The 24,172-nt window shown below is 35.0% G+C and overlaps 1 protein-coding gene and 1 long non-coding RNA gene across 2 annotated transcripts; both read left to right on the forward strand.

The window, feature by feature from the left end:
- The first annotated feature begins 1,536 nt into the window (after positions 1-1,536).
- LOC109131407 (uncharacterized) lies at positions 1,537-3,687 on the forward strand. Its single transcript, XR_002037048.2, has 3 exons — positions 1,537-1,726; positions 2,903-2,959; positions 3,527-3,687. It is a non-coding gene; the product is annotated as an uncharacterized LOC109131407 (long non-coding RNA).
- Positions 3,688-5,905: 2,218 nt separating this feature from the next.
- On the forward strand, positions 5,906-6,976 carry LOC104779125 (protein AIG2 B-like). The gene is made up of 5 exons (XM_019240506.2): positions 5,906-6,149; positions 6,234-6,306; positions 6,409-6,501; positions 6,573-6,656; positions 6,758-6,976. Exons 1-5 carry the CDS (start codon positions 6,025-6,027, stop codon positions 6,890-6,892), a joined length of 510 nt encoding a protein of 169 aa, XP_019096051.1. The 5' UTR covers positions 5,906-6,024; the 3' UTR covers positions 6,893-6,976.
- Positions 6,977-24,172: the final 17,196 nt, after the last annotated feature.

Below are 24,172 nucleotides of genomic sequence, written 5' to 3' on the forward strand. Positions count from 1 at the left end.
AAAGACGTGTGTCCAAAACAAAAATCTATTCGAGCAAATTGATATGATTCACCCGATAATCTTGGGGGCGAATCCGAATCCAATCCGAAAACTCGATTAAAGCTCTATCATCAAAATATCTTGTTCGATTATCTAAATCATGTTTTAGAAAAATCCAAATATTTAAGGGTGGACATAATTCCTTTTCCGTTTCTTCATGTATCATCCAATTGTTTCATACACTCTTTCCTAAATTCCTGTTGCATGAGACACTTTTTTTATTTCCGATTAGAAACGACATTTAGGCAAAAACAGGAACTTTCGACATTCTGTATGGAGTAACACAAACACAAATATAATTATATTTATATATCATATGTTATAATATAAATATTAAAAAAATAATTGACTTTTTTCTTCGTTAATTTATATATGATTGATCTAGTTTAAAAATTATAATTGTTATATAACATATTATGTATTTAATTTTTATTTTGAACTTATTCTAGAAAATTCCTACGAAGTTTATTTTAATTTTAGCCAAAACATACGCGGTTTATTTTGAATTTTTTTCTTCTCCAACTATTTCTCGTTTAATTTTAGATTTTTGTGATTGTATGATTATTATTTATTACAGTTTTTTTTAAGTTTAGTTGTAATTTTTATAAAATAATGGTATTAGTTTTAGTATTGTCCTATTGGGTCAGTTTGTAAATAATGAATTACCCACAAAATGTTAATGAGCTTGTATATGATTTCACTTTAATTGGGCCGTAATATCCATGGAATGTCATTAGGTGTTTTGTGAAAAAAAAATAAGAGAACGAAAAGGAAACACAAAATTGGGTCTTCTTCTCCACTCCTCTTCGACTCTTATTCTCAACAAAGCATATACGATTAAAGCTGAATCTAAATCGATATTCCTTTTTTTTCTAAAATCCGGATACTTCTTCAATATCTTTTTCGTAGTTAGAGTATTGATTGTCTGAACAGGTAAGTTAACAGTTGGAACTGTTGTTTCAATTTCGTTTAACAATTGAATTTGTTATTTGCCTTTTCAATTACTTTTTGTCTATCGTTTTAATTGATTTTCGATGTGAGATCTGTATTCTTATAGATTGTTTTAAACATGGTTTTTGTTGTTTTTGAAGATTTTAACTTCTTATTTTTTTCAAAAAAGTAGCTTTCTAAACAGAGTTGTTGTTAATTCATCAAACAGGTCAACCGTTTTCCCTAGGGCAAACTCAGATCCACCACTACAATAACTGCTTTTTGATGTTATTGGAAATCGATTGAACTGGTAAGTTAATAGTTGGATCTATTTCTCTAATTAAACCAACAATTTAATTTGTTATTTGATTTGTAATCTAATTGATGCATTTCGTTTGAATATAGCCTTGACGTGGAATTTTTCCAATGTAAATCCGGTATGAGACTTGTTGATCCTTTAGAAATGAGTTTGCTTCATATTCTTTTTATTAAAATCTTATAAAATTACATTGTATACTTGTGAGTTCTTCTTTTTAAATCTGGGTTTTATTGACCTTGTCAGGATATGAAACAGTTGAGGACTATGATATCAAAGATAAGTAATGAAATCAATTTTAAGTTTAAACTAATTACGGGTTTTAAAGTTTACTAAACTCTAATACGAATTTGTTTTTTTAGGCTGATTCTGTTTTTACATTAAGATGAGTACACTTACAAACTGGCTGTGGAATAAAGAATACATCATCATTTGTTACTTGTAAGTTTTTCATGTTCCATATTCATCTCAATGTGTTGCTTTTTAATCTTGTCTCTGTTTTGTGATTATCTATGATTGACAAAGAATAATTAAAGAAAATAGTTTAAATTCGATATTTTTAAAAAACTAAAAAAGGAAACAAATATTTTTAGAAAACAAAAGTTCTTAATAGTATGGAATGTTTTTTGAAATAAAATTACGGTAGATACAGTAGGTATACTTCAAACAGAAAAAACCACATTAACTTATTACAAAATAATCTTAACAATAAAGATAAATCATTTGTCCTTGAGATAATACATACAACGACATTCTTTCACAAAAACGTTTTCTTTTTTGGACAAATCACAATAATGTTTCTCTGTAACAAAAACCATACTTTGACAGTCTTTTCATCCATTGTAATATCCTTTTCGAATATCCATTGTAGATTATATATTCAAAAATACGTAGAACTTTTAATCTTAAAATATTAAAATACAGAAAACACTAAAGAAATATTCTTACCTTGATGAACGATTTCTAAGCGAGTTATTTCAAATTCTGAAACATTCTTTGAAAACAACATTCATAGTTTCCTTCTCAGGGTTTCCGTCTTTATACACAAAAAAAAATATTGTAATGACCATTGCATCATTTGCATCATGACATGCTGTTCAATTATTGTCAGCAAACTTCCCCCACAAAGTAAATGACAGACGCTGGTCACTGCATTGAAAATATTTTGAAAATATTTAGTCTTTATTATTTTTTAGCTCTTTCTCAAGAGAGAAAATCTGTTATCACTACCTTGTGTCTTGCAGCTCAACCTCTAATCTCTTTTTCGGTTTGTCACTGAACTTTTCATGTCACCAATAGAAAGCACTTGGCCAACAATATCTGCATTAGAAAATAATTATTCAATACTAATATTAAAAATATTAAGCTATATATATAATTGAAACTAACAATACGTTATAGCTATCCCGGAACTTTACTAAGGCTCTTGTAAGTTGAAAGTTCTCTATTATTCGCCACTCTTTAAAGACTATATAAAATATTTTCAAAAGTTTTTGTAAAAATAATAAACTTACTACCGTATGAGCCAAAATCGTCTCTAGAATCTCTCTAGTTTATGTGGTATACTGCTTCTACGTATGCACAATGTTGACTCTTATTTTCCATGTTGTTTTGAAGGCCTTAAGTTCGTAGACATGAGTGAAACCATCATTGGGAACCATCTCTTCTACTAAGGTGATTTTCTGATCTATTTTTCTACGTTTGATGTGTTTTTAAGTGTATGTCGTATTCTCTTGTTTATATAGAAGTTTTAGTTATGAGTTGTTGCGATTGTGGTAATTGTAGAATATTCGGAAAATCAATTCTAGATTTTCAGTTAATGTTTTCATTTTCTTATTTGTTTGAAGAGATATGGTAGAGGACGATTGTTGATTGCATTAAAATCGTAACTGTTTTTGTTTAACATGATTGATATTATGGTAAGTTTTTGAAATAAATATTGTTCTCATTCCCATAATTTTAGCAGATTAAATTACGATATGGAAATGATTTACTATGGTGATGATTATGACAACAGAATTGTTATGGTATATAATTGAAACAAAGCTGTTTGGATTTGCCTTGTTTTGAATAATTGACGAACATATATGGCAATTATTTACTATGGTGACGTTTGTGGTGAATGGTAAGTTGTCTAAAACGGTTTTGTTTAGAATCCCTAATTTGTTGGAGTTTAGATGACTAACGAATATTATGGTTGGTATTTGCAAATTATCTTTTTGGATTTAATTTTACTCACAGGTTTGCGAGAACTTACATGTTTGGACATGCATCTACAATTTATAAGGTCAGAATAATAAGCTTATGTCCAAACACTTTGGGTTCACGTGTTTCTACTCAAAAAGATTACCTTTTTCCCTCAAATACTTTTTTCCTTGTTCTTTGCTTTTCTATGTCGTAGGGGCATTGTATGGTATTCTTGTTTTATTGTTTTTTTATTCCTAAGTGTGCTTCCCAATTAATAGTATAGATTTTAATCTTTGAATGATTTGGGATTCATATATTAACATGCTTATAATTTTCTATTGTTTCTTTAATTATGCCAAATTAATTTTCATTCAATTTCTCAACCTTGATTGGTTGGTCATAAACCCTTTTTTTTTTGCAAACATAATTGTTACCTTTATTCATTCAATCCCAAAGGGAGATAATGAATAGAAGCTCATCAACCTAATGAATAGATAAAATATGTTAATCAAACACAAGCATACAACAAACATAGATAGATAGATTGGAAAAAAATAAATCGTTGTTGATAGATCCATATGAGCTTAAAGACTCTGACACCCTGGTTTGCAGAAATGTTTAAAAGAATTTATTTAGCCACATACGTCACCAAAATGCACTTATTTTTTCAGTCAAGGGTATTGAGAAAACTTCATGATGGGTGACCTTTCTGGAAGTGATTGTCGAAATTGTGCGAGTGAGGACAGAACACAAGAAAATATCATTTGTTGATTTGTAAGGTCGGTAATCAAGTTTTTAAAGACTTCGAGACGTAACAAACCGGCCATCGAATATGGGCTGGTCCACAAGCCGGGAATAGATGTAGGGTCCACTTGGGAAGGTGGGCCCATGGACTGAGAGTAGACATGGGCTCACAAAACAATGTGGCGGTTGAAGTGTTACAGAGACAGAGGCTACATCATGGTGTGTCAAAGACACTTCCACGAATACATTGAGAAATTTAGCATTAGTTACTATCAAAAGATTTTGTGACGATTGAAAAAGGTTTTGACGTTTATTGGTCGCCGGAGCAAGCTATTTTGAGATAGCAAAAAGATGTGAACATTTTCTTTCCACACAAAATGAAGGCAGAGCCGAGGTTCTCTCTATGGTGGAGAAGGTTGGACACAAGGTTATTTACCCAACAGAAGAAGGTGGAGGAGGTTGGACGGAAAGGTTATCTCTCCAAGAGAGGAAGACAGAGCCAAGGTTCTCTCCATGATGGGGAAGTTGGACACAAGGTTCTCTCCATAAGGGATGAGGGTGGAGCCGAGGTTTTTTCCATGGCGGTCATACATTATTGTGATGATACATCATTGATTAGTATATTATGTTATCTATAAACACATTAAGCCAACTATTTTACTTTCACGTTGGCATAGTTATAATCATGAATACATTGGGAAATTTAACATTAGTTACTATCAAAAGATTTTTTTGTGAAGTTAGAAAATTGTTTTTACTTTCATTGGTTGTTGGAACAAGCCATTTTGAGATAGCAAAAAGACGTGAACATATTTTCTCCACATAGGAGGAGGGCAGAGCCGAGGTTCTCCGTATGGTAGAGAAGGTTGGACACAATGTTATCTCCGCAAGGGAGGAATGTGGAGGAGATTGGACGCAAGGTTATCTCTCCAAGGGAGAAAGGCGGAGCGAAAGTTCTCTCCATGGTCGAGGAGGTTGGACGCAAGGTTCTCTCCATAAGGGATGAAAGCGGAGCCGATGTTTTCTCCATGGTGGTCATACATTGTTGTGATGATACATCATTGATTAGTATATCATGTAATATATTTTTTATTCAAATTTTTTTTGTGCCAACATTTTTAGTAATTAAAAAACTATGCAGAAATGAAAGTAATATACTTGGTTTAATGTGTTTATATAGACAGTTTCTAAATGGTGATAAATAATATTTTTATAACATACAAGAGTACATTTAGGTATTAAAAAAAACTTTTAATAGTAACATACATAAAAAAATTTGTAAATGAATATAAATCATTGTATTATAACAAAAATAAAATTGATATATAACATATAACAAATTTTAATAAATTTCATTTCATTTATAAAACTTTAAACCCGCACATCGGGCGGTCTTCATCTAGTTAATTATAAAATTAGAATAGTTTTGAAGTTTAGTGTAATAAGGTCGAATACGTTAGGGATGAAAATAAGTCATTAGTGTATTTTGCTCACAAGGAAGTCTGCTTTTATCTTAGCATCCCAAAGCTTAATTAGTACCTTATTTGCCACCATGACGCTAACCAACACTTGTGTTAAAGACTAGTTAGAGTAGTTAGATATTTAATTTTGTTTTTGTTCTTGGTTAGTTTTACCAAAATCCCTTATTTGTATAGAATACCAAGAAAAAAAAAGTCAAGAAGGTTGGCTAAAGTCAACAGATGGAATCAGTTTAAAGAGTATAAAAAACGACACTCTACCTAAGTAAACTCATTCATCTATCAACTTCCTCTGTTTCAAACTCCATCTCACAGTGGAAATCATAGAAGATGACTAGCTCCGACCAATCTTCGTCGCACAACGTCTTCGTCTACGGGAGTTTCCAAGAACCAGCCGTCGTAGGTCTTATCCTCAAGTGCAGTCTGATCATCATCTCCGCTCAACTCCACGGCTAGTACGTCGTCACCTTCTCCGATTCCAATCTTCGATTTCTTCAAGATTGGTTAAAATCTGATTTTATGGGTTTTGTTTTTGACAGTCACTTGTATAGACTGAAGGGTCGTTTGCATCCATGTATATCTCCTTATGAGAATGGAGTAATCAACGGCAAGGTTTTTTTTTTTTTTGTTTCCTTCTTTTACAAGAATTGGAAGAAATAAAAAAAACAATTAGGGTTTTGAATCACAAAAATCTGAAGAAATGGGTTGTTGCAGATACTAACTGGATTAACAGATGCTCGGTTAGAGAATTTAGATATGATTGAAGGAACTGATTATGTGAGGAAGACTGTTCGGGTTGTATTGACTGTAAGTTTTCTACTTGTAATAATTGTGTTCCTTTCATGATCTTGAGATTGCTTAAAGATTTAATCTTTCAGGACACTTGTGAGAAGGTGAATGTGGAAACATATGTATGGGCAAACAAGGATGATCCTGATATGTATGGAGAATGGGATTTTGAGGTTCATTCACAAGTTGTTGCTTCATCAAAATTTTAGTGAGGTGTTTTAAGGTTTTGTTGCTTAATGGTTTTGGTGAAATGTTGTGTGGGTTTGTTTGGTAGGAATGGAAGCGGCTTCATATGGAGAAATTCATTGAAGCATCAAAGGAGTTTATGGAATGGAAGAAGAATCCGGATGGGAGAAGTAGGGAAGAGTTTGAGAAGTTTGTACTCGCAGATCCTCCCACCCCGGCTTGAAGAATCTTATCTTATATGTATTGATCACTTTCAATTAATGCAAATAAATCAGTCTCATTACAAAGTTTAATAAGAGGCTTTGTGAGTTAGAAGCACAAAGAAGATGTTGATATCTTATATTTTTGTTTGTGAACATTGATGAGTTGTATGTGAGTGTTGTTTCATCATTTTGAGTTAAAAGATTTTTGCGTTTGGTCTTTATTAGGATCGTCTCATCAATCAGCCAAATCAGATCTGAATCATGTGATATAGGTTTTAGTATCTCCGAAGAACAAGTGTAAAAGAATACTCAATAAGAACGATCTGTTTGACTACAGAGGTTGTAATCAACAACATCGGAATCGAAATAGTGTTTACAACTCTAGCCTCACCGGAATCACAGAGATCATATCAATCTCTCAAGCACATCACTTGTTACAACAATTCACAAATGAAGCATACGAAACACAAGAGACTCAACAGGTCTTCTTATTCGAATTCCCAACGGCAAAGCTTCCTTTCCATAAAAAGTCTTTGCTTTATTCTTTGACTTCTTCTGCATCCAAAGCCACGTCACCATTGACTTGTTGACCAGACCCTTTCTTCTTCCTCTAATACGTACGATGAATCGTATCAATACTCCTGTCGCCGAGAACGAGCTTGTCCCCAAGCTTGAAATTGGGAAACTGCTGAACAAAATCCTTCGAGGAAAGTCAAGAATCAAACTCCGGTCCTCGATCCTGCCACTTGATGAGAAATTCACGCACCCCAGTAGCTGAAAAACGCACCTCGAGAATCTTCTCAGGAAACCACAACTCTTCCTCAAGAACTTCAGGTGGCTCAGAACGATCCACCGTATAATCTTTACCCACGACAGCCTTTAACTGAGAAACATGAAATACATCATGAATGCGTGAAGTAGCAGGAAGTTTCAAACGATAAGCGACTGCCCCAATACGCTCCACAACCTCAAAAGGACCAAAGAATTTAGCAGCCAGCTTATGACAATTCCGACGAAAAACAGTCATCTGGCGATACGGTTGAAGTTTCAAATATACCCAGACACCTACCACAAACTCAACCTCCCGACGCTTCTTATACGCAGACTTCTTCATGATCTCCTGAGCCCTCTGCAAATTGGCTTGTATGGGAGTCAGCATCAAATCATGTTCCCTTAGCTGAACCTCCAAATCCCAATTAGATGTAGACCCAACCTCAAATTTGAGTAAATAAGGAGGATCACAACCATACCTCAACTTAAAAGGAGATGTCTTAATCGCCGAGTGATAAGATGTATTATAAGAGAACTCAGCCCAAACCAGAAAACGATGCCATATGCAAGGGTGGCTAGAAGCAAAATATCGGAGATATGTCTCGAGACAACGGTTAAGAACTTCCGTTTGGCCATCCGTTTGAGGATGGTAAGCCGTACTATATTTTAACTTAGTACCGGACAGCCGAAACAGATCCTTCCACACTTCTCCTGTAAACACTCAATCCCTATCTGAAACAATGAATTTAGGAAACCCATGTAACCTCACAATCTCTACGATGAACTTACTAGCCACATCAAGAGCCTTGAAAGGATGTTTCAAACCCAAAAAATGAGGCGCCTTGCTTAACCTGTCGACCACCACCAATATAACAATCACACCACCAGACATAGGTAAGCCTTCAATGAAATCCAAAGAATGATCCTCCCAAATAGCTGTGGGAATTGGTAGAGGCTGATGTAGCCCTGCTGGTGAAAGAGTCGAGTACTTATGTGTTTGACAAACAGAGCAAGCCGCAACATAACGTTGGATCTCTTTTCGAATACCCTCCCAATGAAAACAAGACTGCACCCGCTTTATAGTCTTTACAACACCAGCATGTCCACCCAACTGACTATCATGAAACTCATGAAGAATCACAGTAATAAAAACAGAGGACCTAGGCACCACGAGCCTAGTTTTGAACCACAATCTGCCTTCCCTCACCCGAAAATGAGATCCCTGGAAACTTCCTGAGTCAACCTGAGTAATGACCTTTTGAATATGAACATCCCCATCAATCTCTTTAAACAAATCCTGCAACTAAATAGCCGAAGGAACAGTCAGGGCCAACAACAACGCAGAAACCTGATGAGGAATCCTTGATAAACCATCAACAGCTTTATTTTCAATGCCCGGCTTATACACAATCTCCATAGCAAAACCTAACAAACGAGTTAACCACCTCTGATACTCCATATCAACCTCTTTTTGCTCCAATTAAAACTTAAAGCTACGCTGGTCATTATGAACTTCAAACTTGCGACCCAACAGATAATGCTTCCACTTCAACACTGCCATAACAATGACCATTAATTCCCTTTCATACATAGGCTTGAGCTGCTCCTTAGGAGTGAGACTGTGACTAAAATAAGCCAATGGCTTGGAGCAAAATCGCTCCCACTCCAGTACCCGACGCATCCGTTTAAATGATGAACACCTTTTCAAAGTTAGGTAAGCCTAGGACAGGAGCAGAGACCATAGCCTGCTTGAGACGCTCAAAAGCCTCTTGAGCAACTTCAGACCAAATAAACTGATCCTTTTTAAGTAAATCTGTCAGAGGCTTAGCAATGAAACCATAACCTTGAATAAATTTCCGATAATACCCGGTAAGTCCCAAGAACCCCCGCAAATGTTTGATGTTCACTGGTGTAGCCACTCCAACGACAGAGATAATGTGGCCTAGATATTCCACCTGTGGTACTCCAAATAGACATTTCTTGTGATTAGCAAACAACTTATTATCTTGCAACAATTGCAGAACCAACCCCAAATGATCCACATGCTCCAGAATACTACCACTATAGACCAAGATATCATCGAAAAATACTACCACAAATTTTCTCAAAAATGGTCGAAAAACCTTATTCATCAAATACTGAAAAGTGGCTGGAGCATTGGTTAGGCCAAAAGGCATGACCAAGAATTCATAATGGCCTTCAAGAGTCCAAAATGCAGTTTTCTTGATATCCTCCTCCTTCATGCGTATTTGATGATATCCAGAACGCAAATCAATCTTAGAAAACACCACAAAACCATGAAGCTCATCAAGGAGTTGATCAGTGACTGGAATTGGAAACTTGTCCGGTATTGTAGACCTGTTCAAAGCTCTGTAATCTACACAAAATCTCCAAGAGGCATCCTTCTTTTGACCAATAAAACCGGACTTGAAAAAGGGCTTGTACTAGGACGAATTATCCCCGCAGTCAACATATCTTCCACCATCTTCTCCATAACCTCCTTAGTTGGGTGAGGGTAACGATAGGGTCTAACAGTAATAGACTGTACTCCAGGTTTCAGTGAAATAGAGTGCTCCTGTCCTCTCACTGGAGGTAACCCAGTAGGCATAGCAAAGACAAAGAAAATTTGTCTAAAACTGCAGACAGATCCGGATCCATATGCCTATCTACATTTAAAACATCAGTATTTGCCAGCACCACTGTCGAACCAAGAGCCATAATAGAACACACAGGAGGTTCCATTGATTTAAGAGACAACTTAGGGTAATGCAGAGAAGGATCACCCATCAAAATCACTCGTTTACCCTGATAAATGAACTGCCACTCCTAACGCTTCCAATCAATCTCACACATACCCAAAGTTTCCAACCATTGGACCCTCAAGATGACGTCTACACCTCCCAACTCCAACGTGATGAAATCATTCTTAAATTCCACACCAGCTAACGAGAAAGTGACATCCTTACAAACTCCCGAGCCGTGAACAGACACACCATTACCCAACAACACTTCCAAACTACTGTCTTCACAGGCCTTTAACTTCAAACGAGAAGCTAAGGATGGAGTAATGAAATTATGTGAAGCACCTGAGTCCAACAAAATCACCACTCTCGATTTTCCAATCAAACCAACCAATTTAGTGGTTCTGGGAGAATGTTTGCCTAAAAATGAATTCAATCTCATAACCGGTTGTTGTTCCACTGTCAGCTCAGTTGGGACAATAAAATCCTCATCAACCACTTCTAACTCCAATCCATCCACCACAGTAAGAATCTGCAACTCCTTCAACGGACATACATGACCCCTGAAAAATTTTCCTTTACACTTGAAACAAATCCCCTTACTTCTCATAGCATCCAGTTCCTCTGCAGAGTGACGCTGCCTTGGTTGAACCCCTCTCTGTGGATGTGGTGCAGTGATAAGCCCTTGTCCAGAACCACTTTGCAACAATACATGTTTAGTTGTAGGAACATAAGTTCCAGACCGAGTAGAATATGACAGACTTGTATTGACCACCTTGACAGATCTTGCACTCAAAAGCTGACAAAAAGAGCTAGATTCCATGCAGAGAACTGCAGCCTTCTGATAATCCAATCCTTTAGGTTCCTTCAGCTTAATAACCTCCTTCATCTCCTATTTCAAACCATTGTAAAAAAAATTCTCTAGATGCGAATCATCCTAACCATGAACATGAGAAGAAAGATCTTCGACCTCCGTCACAGAAGCCGCAACTGTACCAATTTGTTTAATTGCAAACAAACTATTTCCAGGATCTTCTTCCCTTAATTCACCAAAATGCAAGAACAACCTCTGTCTAATGTTATCCCAAGAACTGAACTCACGCCGATTCATCTCCCAATTGAACCATTTCAACACATCATTGCTTACCAAGAAGAAGAGAGAGGACCTACCTTGGAACAGTATGATCCATATCCTCTCTATAAGGATTTTTTGCTTGATTTATCAAAGAAGAAGGCTCAAGCTCAAGATGAGAAGGATCTTGAAGACCTTGGAGGAGTAATCATCCCAATTAAGCTTAAGGATCCAAGTCCATTCTATCTGCCTTGCACACTTAGCTATCTTCACTACAACCAGTGCTTATGTGACTTGGGAGCATCTATCAGTGTGATGCCCTATTCTATAACACAAAAGCTTGGGCACACTGACTTCAAGTCCACCAACCTTCATATATGCCTAGCTGATGGTTCAAACAGAGATGTGGTTGGCAAATTGGAGAATATTCCAGTCAAGATAGGAAGAGCAAGGGTTCATACAGATTTTGTGGTATTGGAGATGGACAAGGAACCTGAAGATCCTATCATCCTTGGGAGGCCATTCTTAGCCACAGTTGGAGCTGTTATTGATGTTAAGGAAGATCTTGTGACCTTGAACATTTCTGAGGATATAGCTATGAAGTTTAACATCTATAACCCAACCAACCTTCCTACCATTGATGATCAACCTTTTACTATCAAGGACAAAGGTGGTCATGAAGGTTTAAGTGAAGTGGCAACTCCAAAGGACAATCTCCTCTTCAAGAAGATTTTGTGGAAAAGCTTAAGAGGTCAGTTCAAGAGTTGACTGGTATGGTTAAGGATCTCCAAGTCAAGCTAAACAAGAGGTCTTTGAAGAAAGCAAGACCAATGCTCAAAATCAAGAAGAAATATGGTTTGTGTGTTAAGGGTGAGGTGATCAAGGATCAGACTCACAGTGATCAAGAAGTGTCAGGGAGGATTTCATCACCTCCTTGGTATCTAAACAAAGCCTAAGAAGGCAGCCAAAGTCAAGCTTAGTGACTCTAAACAAGCTCACTAGGGAGGAAGTCCCTAAGGTATCCTTTGTAAATATGCTTTCTTTTCTTAGTAGTTTTGATGTGTTTTGTTTTATGTTTGTGTTGGGCAGGCCTTTCAATGAAAGTGTAGATGGGTATGGAGAGATTTGGACTTGGGGAAGGAGATTCGCAAGCCCACTCGACCAGCCCACGAGAGGTACTTGACCGAGTTGGCAAAGAACTAAGGCCCACTCGATTCTCATTTCTCTAGAATGATCGAGTGGAGGGAAGAACAAGAAGAAAAATTTTGAAATTTCAAACTTTGGTCAAGGAGCTCGACCACGTGCTGGTCGAGTGTGGGGTCGAGTGGCAGCAAAAAGGCAGGTCAAAGATTCTCATTTCAAATTTGAATGGTATGGACGCTCCACCCTTGTCTCCTTGCCCCCTTAGCTTCTTTAAATAAAGCCTTACACGATCCTATGTCTCTCACACTCTCTCACTTGCTCAAAACAACTAAAACCAAGTTTTAAAATCTCTCTCAAAGTTCATCTTTTGCTCAAGCTTAGCTCTTTTAAGTTTTTGGGTCACTAACCTATTAAACTTAAGCTTTGAGTCTATTCCCTTCAGTTCTATTCGAAAATGTCTTCAAGGATTAAAAGGAAGTCTCAACAAGCGGCTGCAAGCTCCATGGAACGTTTTGATGATCGCCTACAATCAAGAGGAGAAGCTGGAAGAACCACTCGACGCCCCACTCGAGCATGCACTCGATCAAGTGGTGGTCTGAGTGGTCGATCGAGCCAGATGCCGCGTTCAAGAAATCAGTCAGTTGAGGAAGATCCTGAGAGAACTGAAAGTGAAGAAGAAAGGGAGCCAACTCTTAGTGATTTCATGAGGAAAAACAAGGCCAAAGGGAAGAGGCCAGCAGTTGAGATTGAACAAAAGGAGGTTGAGAGTGAGAGTGAAGAAGAAGGTGAAGAAGAAGAGGGAGAGGATGATGGAGAAGCAGAATCTTGTGGATTGACAAAGAGGCAACTTTATGAAGCCTTCATGAGAATGGAGTTCCTGGAAACTAGGTATCCACACAAGGAAACTATGGAGAAGCTAGCCATTGATAAAGATGTGGAGTACCTTTTTGAGAAGAGCAACCTAACCAAGTTCATGGGGCTCTGCATGGAGGGGTATAAAGAAGAAAGTTGTGAGTTTCTAGCCACACTCAAGCTGCACACATATGCAAGGAAGGATGATGAGTTTAGAGCTGGTCATATTGCTTTCACAATCAAGGGGAAGAACTATGAGCTTTCTTTGAAGAAGATAGCAAATGTGTTTGGTTTTGAAGTTGGTAGTAATAGGAGCTTGATGATACCAAGAGAGGAGCTCTATGCCATTTGGGTAACCATTGGAGACAACATCACCTATTCATCCTCCAAGACCAAGAGTTCAAAGATAAGAAGCTCAGTCCTAAGGTACTTCCACAAGGCCTTAGCAAATACATTCTATGCTAGGAAGGAGACTGGAAATCTCAATGAGGGTGAGCTCAAGGTAATTGACATGGCTCTCAATGGAATCATCCTTGAGGCAAGAAATGGAACCATCATTCTTGGGACCACTGTGGAGACTGACCTTGCAATGGTGCTATTGACCACATGATATATTTGAGAAGTTGGGTAGGCAAGCTACAAAACAAAGGGTCAAGAGGAGCCTTAGCCATTGGAGGCATCATCACTCCAATACTACAAGCTGCCAAGGTCCCACTTAGAGGAGAGAAAGTTTTGCCAAGATGGATTGACTCAAGCTACCTCACCTCCACTCTCATATTGGCCAAGGAATTGCATCAAGGAAATCACATCTTCAACTTTGAGCTTCCAACAGTTGGGAAAAAACAGTTGATCTTACCTAACCAAGAGCTCACCACCATTCAAGAAGGAGCAAACATTGACTTTTGGCCAGCTGATGAGTTCTTGTTTGATGGGATAGTTCAACCTAGAGTTGATGAAGCTGGAGATGTGCAAATGGCTGATGGGGAGGAGCAATTTTACTTTGAAGATTATGAGCCCAACCCAAGGGATAGTAGAGGAGTGAGAGAGACTAGCAAGAGGTTGACTCTCCAACAAAAGTGGAGCAAGTGGCATGGGAAGAGGTTTGATAAGCTTAAGAAGAAGGTTACCAATATGGCTAAGTCCATCAAGGGCCTAAAAAAGGAGATTGCTGAGCTGAAGAGTGCAAACTCATCTCCAAGCCATTCAAGCCCTTTGAGGAGGAGTAGCTCAACTAGAGCACTCTCAAGAGTTGCAAACCCTGTGGAACCAGATAGAGCTTCAATGTACGAGCCAAATCAGAGGAAGAGGAGTTCAAGTAGCTGAGAACAACAATTTTCGAGGCACTCGACCGGGTCACTCGAGCATCCATTCGACCGAGCACCCCAGATGCACTCGGCCGAGTTCCAGCCCAAATCACCTTATGGCTTTCCACCTCCAGCTGCTTATCCAGGATATCCAGGTTACCCTCCCATCCCACCCCAGTACTTCATGGATCCAGCACTCTACCAGCAGTTCTACCAGCAGCAAGGTCAGAATTTTGACACTCGCGGTCCAGCTCGACCCCCCCACTCGAGCACGTACTCGACCGAGTCCCGGTCGATTCCCATCGTCGAGCTGCCCCAATCTCCACCTCCAAGTCATCAACAAGACCCCAATTACACCTTTGACAGCATGCAAGAGGATGTGGACAGTTTCTTCTCCAATCCTTGAGGTACCTCTATCACCTTCCCTTGTAAATACCATTGCATTTCATGTTGTGTTTTGTGTTTGATCTTGAATCCTCTTACAAATTTCTTTCACACAGAGGACTGTGTGATTTAAGTTTGGGGGAGGGTTTGAGATAGCATTTGATGTTGTGTTTTGTTTTCTTATTTCAAATTTTTAGCATCATCATGTTAATACTTGCATATCATCTAAGACATAGAAAAACCCTAAAAATTTGAAATTTTTTGCAAAATTCTTTATAAAAAAAAGAGTGTTCATGTAGTTTGCATTGCATATTAGTATCTTGTTTAGCATGTTTCATGTAGGATTGTATAATATTTGCATTAGGGATCTATGATGAGTTTTGTCTTGTTAGCTTGTTTAATTCACTAGACTAGGATCAATGCCCAAGTTAATAGTACTTTGATGCTAGTTGAGTGGTTAGAAGCGAAGATTGAACCAAGCCTTGAATTCCTGCATTGCATTTGGTCTAAATTGAAGCATGTTGTGATTTGACACCATTTCCTACTTATAAGAACTTAATATTGACTGTTAAATATCAATGTGTGCATTGCTTTAAACTCATGGATACCATATACATATTTGGATCATCTTTCTCCTCTTTACCACTCTTGTTGATCCAAGTAGCTGATTGAATCATTAAAATCAGTTTCCAATACCCTTAACCAACCCTTCTTTCGAGCCATGTTTATTCTTGAGTGTGTGAGGCCTTTTTGGGATTGAGCTTGGTAGAAAGTGTTAGGTTTGAACTGACAAGAATAATGCCTTGTGTAGTTCTAGTTTGCATTTTCCAAACTAGATAGGACTAGGTGATTTCATTGTTGGGTTTGGGATTTGGTTGTTTGAAAAAGAAAGAAAAGAAAAGAGGAAAAGAGAAAGAAAAGGTTAGAGTCTTTAGGAGGGGAATTTTTTTAAGTAAAATCAAAGTCTAGTGAAATAATGGGAAGTATGATATTGTTTAAAGATGGTTTCAGTCAAAGAAAATAAAGAAAGAAAAAGAAGAGTATAGCAAAATGCTTTTATGTCTTAAGAATAAGAAGAAAAGAAAACCATAGCAAATAAGTAAGAATCTCCCATCCCACTAGAAAGATCAAATAAGAAACCTCTCCTAAGACTTTAAAATCAAAAGAGAAAAGGGTGAAAGAGAAGAGAAGAAGTTAAAGGGTAGCACTAGGATCAATTGAGTTTAGATTGATAGGATAAACACTTTGGGTGCCTTTGGGTAGACAAGGTTTTGTTCTTGTATGTGTCTAAGTGTTCTTACCTTTAGCATTCTTCTAAAGCTCAATCCATTTTTATGAGAGAACCTTGATATTGATAAGCCTCACTCTAAAGAGAGACCATCATTGTCTCTAAACCTTTTACTACCAAGCCAAATGAGTTTAAGCATTGCATATAATTGATTCATGTTCTTGATTAATGAATGTTAAAGGAAATGGTTGATTTGAATGCATTTGGACATCCAAGGCTCAAATCAGTAAAGGATGTGATATGCTTGTCTAAAATCTTTAAGTACAGCTCATTCAACTTGCATCATAGTACTAGTAACTTGGACATTGATTCTAGATGGTCTATTTGCAAGCTTTAGGAGCTGAGATCCCACTTTCAAACCTCACCTACCTTCTTATGTCTTGTTCATTTGCTTGAGGGCAAGCAAAGACTAAGTTTGGGGTGTTGATGTTCATATATTTTACCCTGTTTTCCCTTAATATATTCACATCTTTTGCATCTTTTGCTATCCATTTTGACCATTATTGCATAGCTTTAGGACTGTTCTTGCATTAGAGTTTAGTTGCATTGCATTTGCATCTTTTCATGCATAAACAGGTGATTTTGGAGCTTAAGGAGCATGGAAGCAATGCTGAGGAGAAGTGAAGCAATCATGAGGAGAAAGCAAGAGAGCTAAGGCTGAAGAACCAAGGTCCGGAGTCCAACTCGACTGCCCACTCGACCAGACACTCGACCGTGTGCTGAGAGGGACTCAACCGAGTGGGAGGAGCACAAGAGGAGCCAACTCGACCGGTCACTCGACCGAGCACCAGGTCGAGTTGGTCGAGCCGCCTGGCTATTTTGTCTTTTAGCGTTTTTAGGGCTTCCACTATATTTTCTATATAAGGGCTTGTACCTGCAGCCACCAAAGGAGTCCAACTTTTTAGAGAGTCAAAAACCTAGTTTTTACCTTTTTTAGAATGATTCCTTTTGCACTTTTATTTTCTTAGATCTTGTACTTCTTTTAAAAGGAGAAAAAGACTAAATTCTTCAATATTGTTGGTTTCATAACTTTCTTAATATTGAGAATTTGAGTTTGGTTCTTTCTTCAATATTGTAGATCTTTGATTTATCTTTCTAATGATGCAAGTTTCAGTATTTTCTGGGTTTATGATTTTGATGTTCATCATGTATGCTTGTGAGTAGTTGCTTAGGATCTTGAGGATGGGTTAGGCTGGGTTGTGTTTGAGGTTTGTTTGATTTGGTCAAGCTTGATTGTTGTAGATCTCTTCTAGGCTAGATGTTCTTAATGCTGATCTTATATCTGAGAGGGTAGGATCTGATTTCAAGCCTCTTAGCATCACACCAATGTCTAAGGAGCATAGATAAGGCTAGATCTAGAGACTATCATTAGGCTTGCTAAGAGATTAGAAATCTTGTTTGATTTTTTGACATATTGCTTAATGCCTGCTTGTGTAGATTCTTTATTTTGTGAGAACAAGTCTAGAGATGCATGAGTTTGATTGTTTCTTGCCATGAGAGTGGATTAAACATGTCTTAGAAATATATGTCTAGAGATTAGCTCAAGTTGTTTGAGATTTGTTGACCAAGTTAGATGACCTCAACCATAGTCCAGCCCATGAATCCCTCCTCAAGACCTTCCTTGTTTATTGATTTCTTAGCTTAAATCTTGTTGTTTGATCGTTGTTTGATTCGTTTTGGTATTGCTCTGTTTTTCTTGTGTTGCTCTGTTTTGCGTATTTGTCCAGCTTGACCCTGCACTCGATCAGCACTCGATTGAGTGCTTGCTCGAGTTCCAACCCAGAACTTGTGTTTATGATTTGTGTTTGTCCTGTTTCACCCTAGTTGCATTTCTGTTGCATTCATTTAGTATCATGTTCATTACTTACCTTGCATTAGTTCAATTCTTGCATTTCCATAGTTTCTATTTCTGTTTGTCATAATCACTCTGTTCCATTTGCATTTAGCTCCTAGTTCTTGTAGTTTTACTTTCTGCACTTTCCATTTCATCATAGGATTGTTAGTGACAAACAACCTTTACATCTGGCTTGACTTAGACTCATATGCATATCTTGATTGGATTGACACCTCTTATACTACAATTGCATAAGGGGAATTGAAACACCCTGACATCCATTCATTCATAAGTCATCATTCCATACATCATTCACCACCACCTACAAAAATAGTCAGTTTCAAGTATCATCCATAGAGGATGAAATATATAGATGCGGGAGATGAGTCTCCGCTCTAATAATATAGAGCCATCTTATGAGAGATGTGCATATTGCAAGATTTGCAGATCATCAAGTTGGATGATAAAAGTTCCCCATAATGGGAGAATCATTGAATAATTTGAATCTTTGAACAATTGAATATAATGAATATGAACGTAAAAGTTCAACATATCACTATTAAAGATATATATTGCAAATCAATTGCAAAAAGCTGATGGATGAGATTTCATATAATTATTGGTCCTCACATAAATGAATATGAACATGTAATTCTGAGAAATCTCACATCCTATCTAGAAATCCTCCAATAAAAATATGTCTCTGACGGATGACATACAAGTCTATGACACATAAGAAACGTGATAGACTACTTTGCTTCCTAAGATAAATAAAATCCTCGAAAAAAGAAGCAAATTAAAAAAAGGATTATACTCTCAAAAGATGAGCAAATAAACTCCTAAAGAGGAGTAGATAGACTCTTTAAAAAGAGCTAAAAGACTCCTAGAGAGAAGCAAATATACTTCTAAAGAGGAGCAAGATATTTCTCAAGAAGAGTAGAGAAACTTATTGATATGGTTAATAACAAAATCAGGTACCTGAATAAAATCATTTATATAATGATTAAAGAGATCTCGATTAACCATGTCACTACGGGATATATGGAACCAAATACATACATGTCGACAATAAAATGATATAGCACAAATGTGATTAATGAGGATCATAAATCGCTGCTTTGTGACCGTATAGAGATATATATTGGCCAATAAAGAGGTAATCAAGTCTATATTAAACTCGTATGAAAGACGAGTAATTTTTTGGACTAGTAGTCCAAGCATCAAAATGGTATAATGATATAACAAAATGGTGTATCACGCCATGTTTTATCAAACAAAATGGATGTTATATGAATGACTTGATTTATGTCTCATGGGATGCTTAAAGACCTTATCCCGAAATATATATGATATCATAATTATGTTCTCGAGAACTCATAATAGTGATAATTTTGAACATCATCAAAACTCTTGAAGAGTTATTTGGAATAAAAGATCTTGGAAAGACAAAAATATCTCCAGATATTCCAAATTAAACATTTTTCAAAATAGATGTTATACTAATCACTTCTAAAGGAAGTCAAATAAATAAATATATATATATATACAGTCATATAAGATCATATATAAATGCTGATTAACATTTATATGTCTTATGAATTGTGCGTAGCATTTTTTCAACTAATCTCGTTGTAGCATATAACGCATTCTCTATGAGTAGATATGGAGATGAGTTACAATGTATCTTCTATTGAAAAGATATGATTAACTTGAGATTATTCTATCCTAGAAACTCTTCGGTTGGTCTAGTTGGTTTTGCAGATGCAGGATATTTATCAGATCCACATAAATCCCTATCCCAAACTGGATATGTTTTCACAATTGGAGGAACTGCAATCTCATGGCGCTCACATAAACAGACTTTGGTCGCCACTTCCTCATATCCTGCAGAAATAATTGCTCTTCATGAACCATCGAGGGAATATGTATGACTCCGATCAATTACTAACCACATACAAAAATCGAGTGGAATAGTCACCAGTAAAGAGCCAACAACATTATTTGAAGACAATGCTGCTTGTGTCGCCCAAATCAAAGAAGGAAGTTGATATCCAACATATCCGCTCAAGTGACAATACAACAGATGTACACATTACCACTAAATCTACACTAATGTATATCCATTTACAAATCTACTGTCTACATTACCACTAAAAATGTATTTGTACACATAAATATATTTTACTGTTAAGATATACGCTTTAGTTTTTACTACTACCAACAAATTGTCTTTATGAACACATTAAATAATCACTTATTATATGTCTCTTCACTTTAACATTTTTATAGTTACAAAAACACATACGTTAATCTTACATACTCCTATCTTATATATTACAATAGCAGTTTTTTTGAATAACTTATTTGATTGGTGAAAAAAATATGAGACTATATATTTTTTTATGTATTTGTTTTTTTTTTTATTTAAACAATCTTTTTCTTTATGTGAAGGTGAGTATTTACATTTTTTTTAGAAACAGTAATTAATATGTATAATTTTCACATCAGTTTTTTATCTTATATAAAAAGTAATCCTTATTCTTGTAAAATTAGCAACATAAAATTAAAATAATTAAACAATAGTATAATTTCGAATTATATATATAATTTATGTTATAATTATATTTTAAATAAAATTAGGTTTTATTTTATCTATTTTACTTTTATATAAAACATTTTTATGGCAGGTTTTGAATTTTTACATTTTTATTTTTTAAAATTTTGAATTTTTACTTTTTTATTTTTTAAAATTTAAAATTGACATGTGTCAACATCTAAATGATACAATTGACACATTTCACAATCTTGTTAAAGGAGTAATTTTGACATCAAACTTTATATAATAAGATAAATATAGGTGTGACTATTCATATATGTCATGAAAACTTAAAATTATCTAAATGTAATTCATAATTAATATTTTTTTGTATGTTTTGTAAACCTTGAAACATAATTTTAAATTAAAACCAATAACAAAAAAATATTAAGGCTTAACAACACGATGTTGTGTATAGAATTCTTTTACACATTGTGTAAATAGAAACTCATGAGACTGTTTAAAATAAATAAAGCTCAATAACTTAAATCATTCACAATAAAATATTGTTCAACTTGATATGAGTAACATTTTCTTTTCGAAAAGAGTGGATGAATAGAACATCTAAAATATGTAGAACAATTAACCAACAAGTAAAAATTCAAAAATGCTGAAAGAAATCATGAAATCAAGGTTTAAGTAATATATAAAAGTAAATAGCATAAAACTGATGATAAAGTTTAGATGTTACTTCTTAGAAACGAGTACAAGAGGTAAAGACTTCTGTTTAAGAAACAAAGCAAACCTAACGAAAGAGAAAGACTTTTGGTGAACTTCAAAGGCTTCGATGGCGACCTAGTGAGTTGTAGCTTAGTTGTAGCTTCTCTGGTCATCTCTAACACTGCTAATGATTAAAGACTAAAATTTTGGTTTATTTTAAGGAATTTTAGCAAGCATTATAATCCAAATTCATTTAGTTCTGAGAACATAATAACATCAACTATTGGTTGGCTAAGGAAGCTTTGTCCGTCTAATGATCCATCGATTCAACACCACTTTTGATGGCTTGATGAGATTGACTATGGGATTGTAGTTAAACTGGCCTAATTCAACTAACAGCATAAAAAACAATCAAAGATAAAGAACTTTAAATCAATGAAAAAAAACTTTTAAATCAACATCGCTTTAGAAATCCCCAAGCTCTTGGATAGAACAATACTCTCTCATACTTAAGTATAAGATCATTGTAGTTAGAGACCCTTGAGCTCATTAGGGATTCTCTTGGGTTCTTGATATATATATATATATATATATATATATATATATATATATATATATATATATATATATATTGTCAATCATACACTAGTTAAAATATTACTTCATAATTTGGTCGTCCAAACAGGAGATAAAGTTTACAAAAGTGACTTCAAAAACAAGAGATCTAGAAGAACGAGCTAGACAATCCGCTATTGAATTACAAAAACGATAAATTTTAGATAAGTAGAACATAAGAAAAGAGGCACGAAGCAGCTGAACGTCATTCAGTTGGTTGGAAATTGCCGACCAATATTTAACTGGAACTTTTATAAAACTCTATATGTTTCTATGTCATAGACGATCTATATTTATAGTACAAGAGAATTTTTAAGGTGCTTATAGATTAAATTTTTCTATTTTAGGGGTAATTTTTTTTTTATCATGAGCCAACCCTTATCTTAATCTATATTAAAGCTGAAATACTTACTAGACTCAAATTGGACCATGACTTTGTTTTGGTACGTTTTTCATTAAAAATGATTAGAGAATCATTTAATTTAATTAAATTAACCTATAGTTTTGATTTATCTAAATGATCTTTATACCCTTGGGTCGATCACTTAAAACTAACCGGGTCGGGACGCGGATCCTCTCTGACCCGAAAATAGAAGAAAAAAAATTGCGGATCTGTTTGTTCTCTAGATTAATAATTTTCGGATCATGTATCTTATTTGATTCAAGAATAGTTAAACACACAACCAAACAGAGGTATAATCCCTATAAATAAGGAAACTGGTATCAGAGTATTTAATGGCTTCAGTAATATCAAATATTAACTACTACCATACTTAATCCCTATAATTATTACGAATATTAACTAGGATTTTTCCCGCGGTACACCGCGGGACAATATTTTTAATTTTAAAAAATTAAAATTTACATTGTATTTATTTGTTATTTTATAATTGTTTAATTAATTTTACAGGTATTTGATATAAGTATTCAAAGTATAGGATTTTTGTAGTGTTTTCAAGGTTTTAACCCGTGTAGTATATGTATAGTCTAGTAATACATTTATCTCCTCATACACATCTAAAAGTGTTTTAAAAAAAACAATTCCACTTAACTCCCTATTTGTGATTAATGCCAACCTGTCTCACCAAAATCAAAATAAGTTTTTGCGTAAAAAAAATAATCAAAATAAGTTTTTTTATCAAGTTTAATTATGTTAATTATTTTACCAAATTAGCATATTTTTATAGTTTATAATTTTTTCATGTTAATATATATAGTTTATGATAATTAATAGAATTTTAATTTTTTTGGTACTTCCTCAGAAAAAAAAAATATATATGGGGGGTTTTCAACATATTTAATGTGACATTTCATAATTGGATTTTCCGTTTAGGAAAATTATTAATGTTAATATAATTATGGAGATTGTAAATTTTTGTTATGGAAAATCTGTTGTATATCATTTAAATTTGAGAGATTTTAACATCCATAAAAATAGTTTTGAAGATTTTAATGGATTAAAACTTTAATGGGTAGAGTTGTTTTTTGAAAATCGGAATGTATTCTTGTTGTTAAGATTTTATGGCAATAAATGTAACAAATATTGGTCAATTTAAGAAAGTTTAGTATTTGAGTTTGTCTGCAATGTTATTTATGGAATTGTTTTAGGGTTAATGTTGTAAAAAAACATAAAATAAACAAAACTAAAAGGGCAGAACACAAAATATACTTCAAAAATGTTAATATAGATAATAATGAGAAATCTTTAATACTTATCAATTGTGACTTTGTTGCTTTCAAAATAATCAATAGATTAAATACGAAATTGTATATATATGTAAACTTATTTGATTTGCTTTTATATTGTGAGATATTTACGGAAACAACAAATCAACTTAATACAATTAAATAAAAACAAATCATCATTTAGTTTAGATTTTTTAATATTTCCTTAACGAAATTATAGTAATTAATTATGATTAGTATAGATGGAAAAAAATAAAAACCGTAGAAATTATATATATGTAAAGTTGTAAACTAATTTACAGAAAATGTGTATTGTATATCCCACATCGACTAAATATTAAATTGGTTTTTTTC

The sequence above is a fragment of the Camelina sativa genome, chromosome 3 (genome assembly GCF_030686135.1).
Source record: "Camelina sativa cultivar CO46 ecotype springtype chromosome 3, ASM3068613v1".
Classification (NCBI taxonomy): domain Eukaryota; kingdom Viridiplantae; phylum Streptophyta; class Magnoliopsida; order Brassicales; family Brassicaceae; genus Camelina; species Camelina sativa.

Bases quoted from the DNA above. Each gene is read 5' to 3' on its own strand.
- LOC104779125 (XM_019240506.2), top strand. From the start codon at position 6,025: ATGACTAGCTCCGACCAATCTTCGTCGCACAACGTCTTCGTCTACGGG. The intron at 6,502-6,572 runs GTAAGTTTTCTA...TTAATCTTTCAG, and splicing joins CTGTTCGGGTTGTATTGACT to GACACTTGTGAGAAGGTGAA. The intron at 6,657-6,757 runs GTTCATTCACAA...TTTGTTTGGTAG, and splicing joins ATGGAGAATGGGATTTTGAG to GAATGGAAGCGGCTTCATAT.